General features: G+C 36.7%; 1 protein-coding gene across 10 annotated transcripts in view; it reads left to right on the plus strand.

Annotated features, from left to right (window-relative positions):
* The window catches only part of HELZ (helicase with zinc finger), a 137,470-nt gene that overhangs the window by 80,098 nt on the left and 40,989 nt on the right, over positions 1–16,383 (plus strand). For all 10 annotated transcript variants that reach the window (XM_081027344.1, XM_081027339.1, XM_081027341.1 and 7 more), the window contains 3 exons: positions 6,209–6,392; positions 8,178–8,406; positions 13,785–13,989. In XM_081027344.1, the coding sequence (XP_080883470.1) occupies positions 6,209–6,392; positions 8,178–8,406; positions 13,785–13,989 (618 nt within the window). The remainder of the gene's footprint in view (positions 1–6,208; positions 6,393–8,177; positions 8,407–13,784; positions 13,990–16,383) is intronic.

Consider the following 16,383-nt stretch of genomic DNA (forward strand, 5'->3'; position numbering starts at 1 on the left):
TTTTACAAATTGTTAACATTTCAGAGTCACACAGTCTGACCTTATTGAGCATTTATTTACAGGTTTGAGTTGGCATCATATTGTGTGTTGACTTCATTTACATGAAAATAGTATGGAAAGTTTATTCTTTCTCATATAACATTGATTTATTAAGATGAATTTCCTGTGGGACTTTGATTTTACATTTTGTATTATGATAAAAGACAAAATATATGGCTCCATTAAAAAGAAAAGCCAATATTATTTTCATAACGATTATTTCTGTCTGCCATCTAACAGACGATGATTACATTTTATAGTGCATCCTCAAATGAGGTGTCAGGCCTGGCAGCAGACAGAAACCTGGTGATGTCTTGAAGGGCCAGCCAGAGAACCTTTGTTTAAGTTCTGGACATCACAGTGAGAGGAGATTTGGACTTCAGGAAACCAGAGGGGGGTGGTGTGTGCATGGGTGGTCACTAGAGGAATGGTTCTGGATCTGCGATGTCCATCTTCCTTTGTTCTTGAGTCCCATGCTTTGCTCGTTTTATTTTCGAAGAGATGGCTTTTATTATGTAAGTAAATCATCTTTCCTTTTAAAAATTGATCAGAGGCTTGTAGTTAGAAGTCAGTACAAGAAAATCAATAGTACCCACTTGATAAAATCCTAGCCAAAAGCAAAGAAACTTTGACATTTTAGTTAGTCTGTGCCATTTAATTTTAAAAGGTAAACTTTTCTTTAAATGTTTGAAATACTGACAAATACTTTAGGGTCTCCTGACTGTTACACTCAGGTTGGAAACCACTGGCCTGGAAACTAGGAAACCAGCCATGGTACGGGTGACAGTGCTGACAGGCAGAGGCAAGCCTTAAATCCAGAGGGCTTGGCGGTCTTGCTGCGACCCCAGGGATCAGAGCTGAGCCCTAACTTTGATCTTGAGGCAGAGTTGATGTTGGCCAGAGGCTGAGCTTTGCAGCCTCGGCTACTTGTTTCTTCATGGTGACAAGGCGTGTTTCCCAGGAAACCTACAAGCTATAGGACGAATAAGGTGCATCTTCCTGGATTGTCAATTTTACTCAAAAATTGGGGGTTTGGGGGAAGAAATATTTTTCATATTAAAAAAAACACAAAGTTAAGATTTGTGTGACCTTTAAATATCAGACATGTAACTTGAGAGAAATTTGAAGTCACCTTAAACTTCACTGCAATAGCTTGGTTGGTCAGTCGCTCTCTTCAGCCCCGTGAGTTACTGCAGTCAAAATCTGGGAGACATGCGAGTATTGTGCCAGGTGCTCTTCCCACAGGGGCAAAAGCTGATGCTTGTTCAGTGGAGCTGATAAAGGGGCTATCAGTATTGTTTGGGCAGGAGTAGAAGGTCTTGGGTTTATAGACAAGATTTTCCAAGTTTTGAATAGGCATGTTTGGACAGTGAAATGTTTTTAGAAGTCCTGGACTTTTCTTGAGGGTAGATCATTTATAGGTGAAACTTATATCTAATTTGTGTTCTAGAGCAAGTGGCGCCAGTTACATCAATAGGGGAAAAATGAGATTTCTTCTTTTATAAAAGTTCCGATGAAAATTTCGGAGGACATTATGAGATTTGAGACTGGGTTAGATTTCATTGTAATGAAAATAATATAGTCTTACAGACTTACCATCACACAAGGAGCTTAAAATAGAGGATGAAATTAAAAGCAAAATTAAAGAACCTGGAGCTGAATACTAATAGCAGTTTTGCTCTGTATAATTGTCCTTCAGGGAAAATGGTTTTCAGTTTTATGTGACGTGTTGTGTATTGCTTGAACTTGTGTCTTCTTTCACATGCTTAAAATGATAGAATGAAAGACAGTGAGAAAGATCATCTGTTTGTTTTTCTTGATTCTGACTGAACTCGTATCCCACAAAAATGAAATGGTCTCAATATAATGCCAAGTTGGGGGAAAGAAAAGCAGAATTTAAATACTAAACACCAAGACATGATTCTTAACCTTGAGAAATTCAGTCTGAAGAGAGGAGCTATGGAAACAAATAACTATAAGATAGTGTAAGTGAGAGGCAAACAAAATTGTACAGATATAAAAAATGAATCCATCAGGTTTGATGGAATCTGTGGTGTAGAAAAAAAAACATGGTTTTTGCCTTGTATATACTGGGATTCTAGTTAGTTTTCATATGTATTTATAATTGTTATATCGTACTGGCGGATTGACCTTGTTATAAAATGTCCCTCTTTATCTCTGGTAACATTTTTTTTGGTTTTGAAGCCATTTGTCTGATAGTATAGCCACTCAGCTAACTTATGGTTATTGTTCACATGGTGTATTTTCCATCCTATTACTTTCATCTCACATGTACCTTTGAATCTAAAGTATATCTACTTTAGACCATGCCATTCATGCCATTGCGTCATGTTTTTGTTTTTTGTTTTAAATTTAGTCTGAAAATAACTGCCTTTTGTTTGAATGTTTTAATTCAGTCACATTTTATGCTGGTATTGGTAATGGTTGGATTTACTCTGCCTTTGCTTTTTGTTATGTGTCTTGTGTTTTTTTACTTTGTTTCTCCTTTTCTACCACTGTTTGCATTAAGTGCATTTTTCTAGTGTCACGTTTTAATTTCTTAAATTATTAACCATATTTTTTGAGTTTTCTTAGTGGTTTCTTTAGGGCTTACAGTATACATCTTAACTTACTAGAATCAACTTCAGATGTAAACTAATTCTAATGACATATGGAAACTTTATTCCTACATTTCTCTATTCTCTCTTTCCCTTTTTTGTGCTATTATTGTTTTTCACATTATACCTGTAAATTACAACTCAATAGTACTTTGTTATAGTTATGTAATTTTATGCCTTTTAAGGATTCTGAGAGAAGAACGGGGGGCGGGGCAAGTACATATTTTTATAGAGTTTGCTGTATTAACCTTATTTCCTATTCTGTTTCTCTTCCCTTCTTTCTGTGGATTCGAGTTACCATCTGGTGTCAGTTTCATTCACCTCCTTTGTGCTCTCATTGTCAAATATATTACATGTCTATATGTTGTAGCCTAACAATACAATTATGTATTTTTTTTTTACGCAATGCTATTTAAATCAGTTGAGAGGAGAAAGGAGACAACATATACTGTTATGCTGCCTTTTATAATTAACCACATAATTGCCTTTAGCCGTGTGCATTGTTTGTGAGGGTTTGAATTACTGTCTGGTGTCACTTGCCTACAACCTAAAGAACTTCCTTTATTTAGTATTTATTTTAGGGCGTGTCTGCTAGTAAGGAATTCTTTTAGTTTTTGTTTGTCTGGGAATGTTTTTATTTTGCCTTCATTTTTTTTTTTTTTTTGCCTTCATTTTTTAAAAGATAGTTTTGCTGGAGGTTAGATTATTGGTTGAGTTATTTCTTTCAGTATGTTGAAATATGCTTTCCTGCTACTTTATTGCCTTCAGTGTTTCTGTTGAGAAGTCATCTGTTAATCTTACTGGAGTTCCTTCATAAGGGATACGTTGTTTTTATCTTGCTGTTTTCAAGATTTTGTTTTTGTCTTTGACTCCAGCACGTTCACTATAACGGGTGTGGGTCTCCTTGCAGTTATCTTACTTGAACTTCACTGAGCTCGATGTGTAGATTAATGTTTTTCATCAGATTTGGAAAAATTTTAGTCATTATTTGCTTGAATATTTTTCGCTCCTTTCTGTCTTTTCTTCTGGCTCTCCCATTATGTGTATGTTGGTGAGCTTAATGGTGTTTCACATTTGTCTCAGGCTCTTGTTTTGCTCTTTCTTCTTCAGGTTGCATAATCTCTATCTTCACGTGGGCTGATTTGTTCCTAGTTTCAGATCTGCTGTGGAGGCCCTCCAGTGAATTTTCATTGCAGTTATTTTCCTTTTCATCTCCCTGAGGCACTGATTGCTCCACATTGTGATCCAATTGGAATGGGCCCCTTGACAGAGGCAGAGTAGTGTCGCCAGGTGGTGAGGCTTACCCTGACCTTCTCCTGGACAGAACTTAGGGAGCGGTTGCCGTGGGAGGCTGTGGAACTGGCTGTTCACTGGCTGTACACTCACATCACCCCTATGGAGCAAGAGCTCCGTGGGGGTTATGTGTGTGTGGAATCTGTGCTGCCCTCCAGGTGCTACCATGCAGCTGCTCCCACCACCGAGTGTGTAGGTCTTCTGCAACCCAGAGCTGGGGAGGTTGGGATCTGCCGGTATTCACTGGCTGCTGAGCCTACCCAGAATAGGTCTTCCGTCCTAGGAAGCTGGGGGAGATGCCAATTGGTACTCTGCTGCCGAGCTCACTGCATCAGCTCCCCTGCAGAACAGCCTGTGCGGGAAAGGGAGACTGCTCCCTTCCCCCGTGGTCCCACTCAGATCCTCCCGACATAACAGGAGACGCGGATAGGGAAGTAGGCACCAGACGACTGCTGCTCACTGCTCAGTATAGGCCTTCTTCAGTACAGAGCCGTGGGAAATGGGAGCGCTGATATTCACCAGCAGCCCAAACCTCCTGGAATAGTTCTTGCACCCCAGGGAGCCGGGGGAGATGGGAACTAACTGCCCCTCAGCTGCTGAAACAGTCCTAAGGCAGAGCGGTGGGGGGATAGTACAGTCCCTAGTTTGAATGTCCCAGCCTCCCACTCTTCTCACTGAATGTCTTTAGATTTTGTTGAATACAGTAAATGCTTCTCAATTTCTTACAAGCTCTTTGATCAGCCTCCAAAGACTTTGAGTGATTGCCTGCTAATTTTGACCAGCTTATTAGATATCTGTCTGGGAGAGTTTTCCCCAGGCTCTGTATACCACCATTCCAAGTCTGTGTATTTTGACTACAGTTTTATCTGCCTAGAATATAAGGGAGTGAACAGAGGGATGACAGAGAGAGATGGTTATGTGTTGCTTAGTAGTAGGACCTCTTTGTGTGGGGGAGCAACAGAGGTGTCTCCCCAGCTTTCACCTACCCCCATATCTAATCAAATAGGTCCAGACAGCTTTGTCTTACTCCTTATTATAGTAGATTCAGACCTGCCTTTCTGGTTCCTCATAGTGAGAGCGCCATGCCTTCAGTTCTCTTTGCTCTTCCGAATCCTTGCGCAGCCTGTGTATTTGATACACTTGCTGTTATAGTCATAACAATAGGGCGACTATAGTCTGTGCTTCTGTCATTCGTTGGATTTGTATGTGGAAGTGGGATCTGCATCCTAGCCAGTAATCCTCAAGTTCTTGAAAGGAATAAAAACTCAAATTTTATTAAGTATATTTAATGTAAACTTAAGCATATATTATTAACAAATAGTAAAAAAATAATATATTAAAAACATTAAAAATCTCCTTCCTCTCTAGGCTCTAGCCTGACCCTTTTTTGAGCTTCCCTTATGTATTTTTTTATTAGGAATTTGTTTTCTAAATATACAGTAATCTTTTAGCAGGCAAGGGACATGTTTTATTAATCATTGTATTTCCCACCGTGCTAAGCATTAACACTATTTGATCTAGTCATTGAATTAAAATAGATTAAACTGCACCGAAAGCTCAGTAAATGGTATCTAAACATTCCGTTGGGTAAAAGATGGCTTCACTTTAGTGCAAGGTTCATGAAATGGCTTTGGTGAACTTGTACCTCTGGGAGGCAGTGACTTCTGACAGCCTGTCTCTCCAGTTCAAATCTGTCCTGTTCCCAGCAGGGGTTTGTTGGTGCCAGTGCCAGCTGTTGGCTGCTCTGCTTAGTTATGCCAGTGGGGGAGGGGCAGTGGTAGGCCTTGTACTGCTGAGACTCAGTAGTGACACTGACTCTAGGAATCTTCTAGTTTGTTGGTTAGTTTCATTGGCTCGATCTGGAGAGAGTGGACTGAGAAATATTGGGAATGTTGGACTTGCTTCCCTGTTTCCTAGATGGGGGTGCCAGTTTTATGGCCCTGTCGCTGCCCTTTGTCCCACACAGGAACTTGAACCTGTCCCCATTTAAGAATGGGGGCTGGGTAAAGGGTGGGGGCCAATCACCAATCACATTGTCTCTGATTTTCATGTTTTCACTGGGTGTATTATCGTAGAATTTTGCTGTTTGGAACGTAAAGAAAAAGTTTTTATTCTTACTGTGTTCATAAATTCATATTTAGAGGTAATTTTTATGACATTTACTAAAAGTGGATCCTTTATACCTCTATTTCAGTTACCATGTTCTTTTCACTCAACACTTGTATAACTTTAATATGTATATGTGTGTTTGTTTAAAGGTATTTGAAGTGGTGGAACGTGTGGAAGAGTTAAGAAGGAAGTGGCCAGTAGCGTGGGGGAAGTTAGATGATGGCAGTATTGGTGTGGTGACCCCGTATGCTGATCAAGTGTTTAGGATACGTGCTGAACTTCGGAAAAAGAGATTATCTGATGTTAATGTAGAAAGAGTGCTAAATGTTCAAGGTGAGTATTAATTGAAATGAACTAAGAACTAAGTTACAGTCTTAATGTGGGTGCACATTTGATTTTTAATTCTCAAATTCTCTTTCCTGGATAAATAGTGTACTTATTGCATACCAAACTCTTTAATGCCAAATTTGGCAATTAAAGGTTGAGCTCATTTACATGTTCATTGAATTTTTATATCCAAATATAAAAAGAAATGTAAACAAATGAATTTTTAATGACTGTAATTGTGTAAGTGCCACATACATTATCTGTGTGCTGTCGTTACAATCACCGGAGCATATAGCACCTACTGTTGTACTCCATCTGAGGACTAACTGGTTCATAAAGATTTTTAAAAATCTTGTCAAGCAAGTTCTATTTAAATGCATTTTTAAAGGCACAACTTGTTTTTCATCTATAGCCTTTCCTAAGTGAATAGTTACCAGCAAATCTTTTAAATTGTCTTCATGTAATTAGTTGCTATAAAATCGGTGCTTTTAAATATATGAAGCAACACTACAATGTGAATGCTAGCAAAAGCCAATACAATCTTAGGTTTCATGGGGATAACAATAGTAAGACTAAACAATTTCTAAATCATGGGGACCAAATGGCTCCACTAGACCATGTGTTGTCCAGATCACTCAGAATTTGGGTGTGCATTGTAGAAGGAATATGACTAGTAAACTAGGAAGCATCCAAAGGAGATCTAGGATAGTTAATGGTTTCGATACTGCCACGTGGGAGTCAGGAATGGTTGAAAGAGCTAGGATTATTTGGCCTACAGAAGAGGAAAACTAAAGGCTCACATTACCACTGTATTCAAATATTTGGAGACCTGCCATAGAATGTGGGAATAGATGTGTTACTGTAAGAAAGAGCATTAAAAAGTGATGTACAGGCTTTCTTACGCAATCAGCGGTGCCTGTTTTGGTCAGTGAGAGGCTAGATGACCCTGCTGCAAGGAAGGTCCTTGTATTGAATGTATAGATAATCACTAAGGTTGGGTCCAGCAATAATATTTTTTAAAAATTTAATCAAATTTACCATTTAACCATTTTTTATGTGTTCATAAACACGTAAAATGCAACAGTTCAGTGGCATTAAGTACATTCACATTGTTGCATAACCATCACCACCGTCCATCTCCAGAGCTCTTTTCATTTTGTAAAATTGAAACTCTGTACCCATTAAACTATAACTCCCCTTTCCACCTTCCCCAGCCCCTGGCAACCGCTGTTGTACTTTCTGTGTATGAATTTGACCACTTTAGGGACACCATATAAGTGCAGTAATACGTTATCTGTCCTTTTGTGACTGGTTTATTTCATTTAGCACAATATTCAAGATTTACCCAGGTTGTAGCATTTGTCAGAATTTCTTTTATAAGGCTGAATAATATTTTATTATATATATATACCACATTTTGTTCATCTTTTTGATGGACACTTGGGTTGCTTTCTCCTTTTGGCTGTTGTGAATAATGCTGCTATGACACAGGTATACAAATATCTGTTTGAGTCCCTGCTTTCAGTTCTTTTGGGTATATTCCCTGAAGTGGAATTGTAGGATCATATGTTAATTCTATGTTTAATTTTTTAAGGAACTGCCATACTGTTTTTCATAGTTTTTTATATACCATTTTATATTCCCACCTGCAGTACATGAGTTCCAGTTTCTCCACATTCCCGCCAATACCTGATATTTAGCAATAACGTTTAAAAAAAATGAAATGCTTTTTATCATATCAGTGGTTCAGAATAACAATCTTGAGTGTTTCATTTTTTATTTTTTTAATAGGAAAGCAATTCAGAGTTTTGTTTCTTAGCACAGTACGTACAAGGCATACTTGTAAACATAAACAGACACCAATTAAGAAGAAAGAGCAACTGCTGGAAGATTCCACAGAGGACTTAGATTATGGTTTCTTATCTAACTACAAACTTCTCAATACTGCCATCACAAGAGCACAATCCCTGGTTGCCGTGGTGGGCGATCCCATTGCTCTGTGCTCTATTGGAAGATGCAGGTAATTATGTGTTATTGATTGAGACATTAAAGGGGGCAAGGGAGAGTAAATTTGCATCCCTATGTGTACATTTATTTATATGACCTCTTGACTAGTTAAAATCAGGTGTAGTTTTACTTGATCTGCAGTAGGAACACAAAAATAGATTGCTTTGAGTCTATTATACCCTGTTTCCCCGAAAATAAGACCTAACTGGAAAATAAGCCCTAGCATGATTTTTCAGGAGGACATGCCCTGAACATAAGCCCTAATGCGTATTTTGGAGCAAACCTTAGTATAAGACCAGGTCTTATTTTCGGGGAAACACAGTATATACATAATTGTGTATTCATTCATTCAGTCATCATTCAGCAGATATTTCCTGAGTGCCCACTATGTCCTAAGCACTCTTCTAGCCACTAAGGATAGATACATCAGTAAGCAAAAAAGGCAAAATCCCTGCCTTTGTGGGGCTTGCATTTTATTGGGGAAGAGAAAGAGACTGACAATAAACAAAACAAGATTACTATGTAGTATTTTACATGGTTAGTTCAATGGAAAAGAACTAGAACATTAAGGGGAATTAGGAGTGATGGGGTGGGGTTGGCCGATTGGTGATTGTACATAGTAGACCTCATCGAAAAGGTGACATTGAGGTGAGGGAGTGAGCTATACAGATACCTGGGGTAGAAGTGCTCCAGGAAGAGGGAATAACCAACGTAAGGATCCTGAGATGGTTTTGTGTTTGTGTGTATCTTTGATAGAAACTACATTTTATATTGATACTTCATTTTACTTCCTTCATTATTGTTTTTGATGAATTTCCTCCACTCATTTTCTCTCAAGGCTTCTCAGTGTAAATAATCAAGTGGAGTTTTAATTTGTAAGTTACATTATGAAAAATAACCTTAAAAAACACTCCAAACTTGAAAGATTTATGACTTATTTGTGTATAGCTAAACAATTCTGTTGTGAAATACCTTTAATTTCATATTTTAAAAATAGATTTCCATTCATTTTTAGCCACTAATGACAAAAATTTGGGAAAGAATATGTTAATTTCAAGTTACAAATGAATAAAACTAAGTATATTAATTTGGCCTCCCTCCTGAGAATTTTATTTTAGTTTCTTTACTATTCATTGACAGTATATTCGGTTAGAATAGTGCTGTGATATTTTACCATTTTTGTTTTTATCATGTCATCAGTGTGAGAACACATACAGTTTGATTACCGTTTAATACATTAAAGCAGGCGTGTAAAATAAGACGACATGTATAACAAGCGACTTGAAACTGTTGGGATAAATAGTTATAACAATAATCTTGAGCCACGTTAGTTTCAGACTCTCCTCATAAATAACTCCAGGCATTTACCAGCATGAATGGTGTTTAAAAATCCTTCCCCTTTCCTGTAAAGTCACGTTAGTTATACTGTCAATTGCAGGAGGTCAGCCTTCTTCACTCCTCTCTGACATAGACCATTACTTTCTCAGAGCTTACAAGTGGATGATTCTTCGTGAGACCATGCTGTCAGAATTATCCAGGGCCAATTTTTAACTGGAAGTCAGCGCCACTGGTTGCTTATTTCTTACTACTGAGCTGGAGTATGTCAAGGACTTCAGATTAAGTTACAAGCTAAGCAAAGCATTTTCAGATAAATATGTTGTGTAGGAAAGAAAGAGTGATGTGACCCATGGCTGAACGGGAATATTGATCATCTGTATTATTTGGGCAATTTAATCACGGTTCCAACCCAAAAGCTGATAGTTGAAGCATACAGATATTTATGCTTTAATGTTTCGAAATTCATTAGAAATTAATTGAATCTATAATACAAGTAAACCTGGAGGACATAATGTGATTCTTAGGTACTATAATAATGGAGTGAATATTTTGTAGTTGGAGTTAATCAGGACCCCCCCCCCCCTTTAGTATGTACCCCAAAAATGTTATTTTCAAATATTGATCAAATTTTCAAGGAATAATTACTGGGTATATTATACCATTTAGAAGGCAATCAGTTATATATTATTCTTTGTTGTAAAGTATTTTTAAATAGAATTTTTCTGTTAACCTGAAATGAATGTAGTGAATTCTCCCTCCCCTACTCACCAAACCAACAACTATAATATAGTAGCTACTGTTTAGTGACAGCATTCTCTGTGCCAGGTGCTAGGTTAAGAGTTTTGCACACTTTGCCTCATTCAGTCATCCCAACAACCCTGCAATGTGGGTATTTTATTTGCATTTTAAATGGGCCTGATTCAGAGAGTTGAAATTACTGACCAAGGTCACATAGCTATTAAGTAGTTCACTGAAACAGATGCCAGATTGACTTTAAAATCTAAGCTCTTCTCACTGGGTTACCCTGCCTTTTCCAGAAAGTGATGAATATTGGATAAATCTGAACTGAATGGGGAAAGGCGAAGAGGGGAGAATACATTTCTCCAAACCATTGTGTTTGGAGAAGGTCTACCTTTTCACTGAATTTCTTTGTAAGCAAATTCCATTTACTCAGTGAGATATAAACTTCTTTCACATATGTGTAGAGATGTGTGTATATGCATATGTATACATTTCCTCCTCTGTTCTCTCTCTATATATCTCTAACCTAAGGACATCAAGTGCTTTTTCAATGTTTTATCAGCAAATTTTTCAAAGTTTTAAAAGCAAATTTTGTGTTTGTGCACTGATTAAAAGTAAGGTTCTGTCCTTTGAAATACTTATATTACAATGTAAAGCTACACTTGTGTTCTCTAATCAACGTTACTAGAAAAAATTATTAATAATAGTAATGTTTTAGGAAGGGGGCTGAGAATTGTTGAAGCCTTTAAATAAGGATGGTGGTGAATTCTTCCCTTCATTTTGAGTGTAGTTGAAATTTTCAACTGATCTTCCAGTTACGAGTTCAGAAATGCCTCATAAGGCCATGCATCGTATTTCATTCAAGTATTCAGGAGTTCAAGGGCAGTGTGAATAGTCTTTGAAAAATCTTTCAAAAAGAGAGAAAAAGGAAAATTTTAAACTTTAAAACTAAGAATTTTTAAAGGAAAAAATACATTTCTCTGAAAGTTTAAAAGTGAGAAATAAGTCTTTTCAATAATAAAGTATAGTAATAATACTTTTGGTGTCCTATTTTACACAGGAAACTGAGGTACAAAGAGAGGTTAAGTAATTTGCCTGAAGTTATACAGCTGCTTGAATGAATGACAAAGCCGCAACTGAAACCCAAGCAGTCTAGTTCTAGAATCCATTCTCTTGACCATTTTGTTATATACCAGTGCAGTAATTAAAAGACAAGTGAGATTTAAAATGGAAATTTCAGGTTACTTTCAGAAGTAGTTTAACTTGATTAGTAAGTGTTTAGTGTTGTTACTTTGGAAATGGTGTCCTTTAGCTCAAAGCCTGCTTCTTTGAGATCCCTGGGATCTTGTAGACAGACTGTCACCAAGCTACTAGCGTCTTGTTAAGTGTGAAGTTGTTTGAAGGTTCTGCTTAATTTGGTGTTACTTCAACTCTTGTTCAGTGTGGTTGGGGTCAGTGAGGGCAGTATAGGAACTGAGTATGGAGTTTAAAAGGGTAGCTTGAAAATAGAGCAAGTTCTAGCATTTTTGCTCTGTAAGCTGGAAATGAAAATATGTTAAGGGGAAATTTATAACAAAAACTGAGTAAAAGCCAATCCATTTTCTCGTTGTTGTTTTGCTGTGTCTTGAAGTTTTACACAAATACTAAATGCCACTCTGTGAAACCGAGTTTATCAGTTAGACCAAAAAAACTTCCTTCTGAATACAGCATGTAGAATTGTGTGTATAAATATTCATACAATTGAATAGTGTGGCTTTTTAATTAAAAGGGTGGGAAAGTTTTGGATTTTAGATCCTGGGTGCTATATTAAAGATAATCCTTTCTTAGCTATCAGACTGAGAAAAAAACTTGATTCCTTCAAAAGGGTCCTTAAGAATAAAAATAAAGGGCAGCTTTTAGTATACATTTCTTAGCAACACACATTTCCTAGAACTGAATGACTGTCTTGTGAGCCTTTATATCTAATTGTCAGGAATACATAATAATATTTTGTAGTATTTTTACTTTTACTGTTTTTGGCATATAGGCCTGAAATTTTTCTGGACCCATTTTTTAAACGAATCTTTGAAAAATTAGAAAAGGTAGTAGAAGCCAAATGTGAGAGAAACATAGTTTGAAATTAAACTGCAAAGTTTTGTGGATATATTAATAACCCAATTCCCATTCATATACTAACTTTTACAATATAAACCTTTTCATTTATGCTTCTTGAAGCCATCTTGATTACCTGCTGTCCACCTGGTCACAAGGATACCAACTTAGGAAGAATCCATATCACATATCTTTTATAGCATAATAACACATTATTTGACCCTCATATTAAAGATAGGTATGCATATTTATAATAGTCATTTACAAATTTTAAACTTTTTATATGTTGTCTTTTGTAATATGTGTTAATTTAATATTTGGAGCTCTATTTTCAAAACTTAAGGGACAACAGTATATAGTTGCAGCAAGTTTTGATTGTATTTTTCTCCTTTAGTATTTATTAATTTGATTAGGAAATGAATAATCAACATTAAACTGAGCATTCCAACTTCCTGTATTTTCCATAATTAATTTAATTCCTGACTTAGTCAATTAATGTTATAACTTGTGCTTGTGACAAGAATTTGTTATGTAGGAGAAAAATATAGGAGTAGCTAGTTATTTCTTAATTTTCATGAGGAGAATATCTGCTTTGTGGCTCAGATTTATGTCCTGGGTTGGCTTTTCTTAGTCATCCAGCACCACGCTACTTTAGTTCCATAATTCAAATTAGTTTAATTTGTGTGTATGTATGTGTATGTTTGTGTGTGATGTGTATATAATGTGTATATAATGTGTATATAATGTGTGTATATATATATGTGTGTGTGTGTATATATATATATATATATATATATATATATATATATATATACACACACATATATATATATACACGTAGGTATAAGCATGCCCAAAAGTACAAATGAGCTATCATCAGGTTTGAAATCCTTACTTACTGTATGTGTATAGCAAAAACCGTCATTCTAAATTAGTGTGGATAGTTGAACATGGACCATGCTACTTGTGATTGATCAGCTAAAATGAATTAGCATAGTTTGTATGTTCTGCAATACTAGACATGACTCTAATTTCAGAGTCAAACTCCTGAAGTCTTGTGATTTAGTGGGAAGATTATATCTGTATCATAGTCAGGTGAATATTGGACCTGAGGAGTTGTGGGTGGGGGAGGGAATTTGAAATGATCTTTAGTTGCTTATCTTCATTTCTGTGATCTCATCCACTGAAATTGTGAACTGATCTTCTAAATCTTTTCTGTAGGAAATTTTGGGAGCGGTTTATTGCCCTGTGTCATGAAAATAATAGCCTACATGGAATCACTTTTGAACAGATCAAAGCTCAGCTAGAGGCTTTAGAACTAAAGAAGACATACGTGTTGAATCCACTGGCACCCGAATTTATCCCGCGGGCTCTAAGACTGCAGCATTCAGGAAATGCCAACAAGCTGCAGCAGTCACCCCCCAAGGTAAAGCCCATACCTGAAATTGAAGAGGTTAAAGGGACAGAAGTGTCAAAGGTTTATTGGGCTACAAGTCACTTTTAAATATTGCATTTGAAGGTTACATTTGGTGGCAGGCAGTTTGTGTAAGGAGCTTGTCTAGTGTGGACATATAAGTGGAGAGACAGTGTGGTGCTGGGCCGTGCTTAATGCTGTCATCAGCTTCTTAACGCTTTCAAGCACCTGATTTCTTCTGGTGTCCTTTGTATAACGTAACCTCCCAGTCTTCTCTACTTATGCTAGCAAGATGTATATAAAATGAAGCAGTTTCAAAGACTATCACACTTATTAAAAGCATATTATTTACAAGGAATCATACTATAAAAACAATATTTGTATAAAGAAAATAGCTCTAATCCTCTGTTGATGACCAGTTCATTTAAGGTGGAATAAGTGAAGCTAAGTTTGACACCGTGAGACAATTTGGCTGACTTCTTAAAGATTACTTGAGTTGTTTTTGACTTACATTTGTTGTAGAAGTAGTAGTTCAGTCAGAGGGCGTGGAGGTGGGGGAGTCAAAGCCATTTTTACTTTTGAACCCTAGTTATTTTGGACAGAGACAGCTGGTTTATTTGCTAGAGTGCCTGAAAAAAAAAAAAAGCTTGCACTTACCATCTAGAAAAGAGTTATGAGAATGACATGTTTAGTATTTGTTCCAGTGTTTTAGTGTATTTATAGTCATCAGCATGGTATTTAAATTTATTGACATGAGTTAAGAGAGTGTGTCAGTTTTGGGTTTCATTTAAAAAAATATAAAACCTAATGTGTAAACAATAATTAATGGCTTAATATCTTGAAAATCTTTTAGCTGTATAGGTGTATTAAGCTGAGAATAGAACTACAGGTACTTACTATGTTAATGTATTGTTATGTATTCTTAGTGTAATAAAAAATGAACCTAATGTGCAATAATGCTTTAGTGACATGGGCTTATTAGGGGGTTAACCACTTTGCTTAAATGTATCTTGTAGATTTCTAAAGCTTAAACTATTAATAAATAATACTTATCTATCAAACAGTTAAGTTCCTTCTACATTCCAGCTGTTATGGTAGGTGCCAGAGAAGCAGAGATAAGCATTTAGCCTCCAGTCCTTCCTGGCAGATGTTGGAGGGGTGATGGTCAGAGGAAGGAGCTGGGCTCAAGGCAGTTTCCACCAGGGAGATCTTGTTTAAGAGTCTACTGAGTGGGTGGGGATAGTGGGAGATTGGGGAGTCATGTCAAAAACTAGAATATAAGCCCCATTAGGGCAGAGCTATTTGCCTGTGTTAGTTATTGCTCTCACCTCTCTGTGCCTAGGACAACATCTGGCTCATCATAGGTGCTTACCCTGTTTCCCCGAAAATAAAACCTAGCTGGACCATCAGCTCTAATGTATCTTTTGGAGCAAAAATTAATATAAGACCCGGTCTTATATTACATTATACAAGACCTGGTCTTATATTATAGTAAAATAAGACTGGTTATTATATTATACCCCGTCTTATGAGACCGGGTCTTCTATTAATTTTTGCTCCAAAAGACGCATTAGAGCTGATTGTCCGGCTAGGTCTTATTTTCGGGGAAACATGGTAGAAGTGCTTTTGAGATAAATGAGTGAAGCTAAGAAAGCTTACACAAAAGGCTCTACAGGGAATAGCAAGCAGCTCAGGGTATGTGAGGACTAGGGACCCCAGGTAGAAATTTTTTAATATCTTTATTTAAAATGTTGCAAAATCATGTTAGCCTTTGCACATTCTTAAGTACAGTAGAGTAACTAGAATAAATTATCATCATTTATTAAAGTTGCTCTATTTAATTGAGCAACATAAGTATCAATTAATGTACTATAGAGGCAGCTGGATTCAAGCCTTGATACCAAGTATCTCCTGACCCTCAGCAAGATCCTGCAGTTAGCTCTTTGGTTTTGTTTTAAAGGTGAAGGAAATATATGTTGAATCCACTTACTTTTTCAAAACCATAAACTCCCTGAAGACAAAAATCCTATTTTGTGTTCTTCTTACTGCCCCAGTACCTAGCCCCTCTTGGTTCATAGTGGGTGCTCGGTAAGTATCTGATAAGTGAATAATGGTTAGGATATGCTTCCGGTAGTGTGGCTTTCTTCTTTCAGTGAGAAGATTGTGTAATTAAAGGCCAAAGGAGCCATCTCCCCAATTTTTAAAAACTTTTTAGAGAATCTTCACTGATCCAGTAGATAGCACCTGTTATTTCTATGTCACTAACACAGTGGCTCACCAAATTATCTATCCCCTTGGTTATTTTAAATTATTATATATAACATGTATAATAACAATAATTTTAAATACTGAGGTATTGTGAGCCAAAGGTTATTTTTGTCTCCTTATCTTTCTCTTATTCTTAGT

This window comes from Rhinolophus hipposideros (assembly GCF_964194185.1).
Source record: "Rhinolophus hipposideros genome assembly, chromosome: 20".
Taxonomy (NCBI): Eukaryota; Metazoa; Chordata; class Mammalia; order Chiroptera; family Rhinolophidae; genus Rhinolophus; species Rhinolophus hipposideros.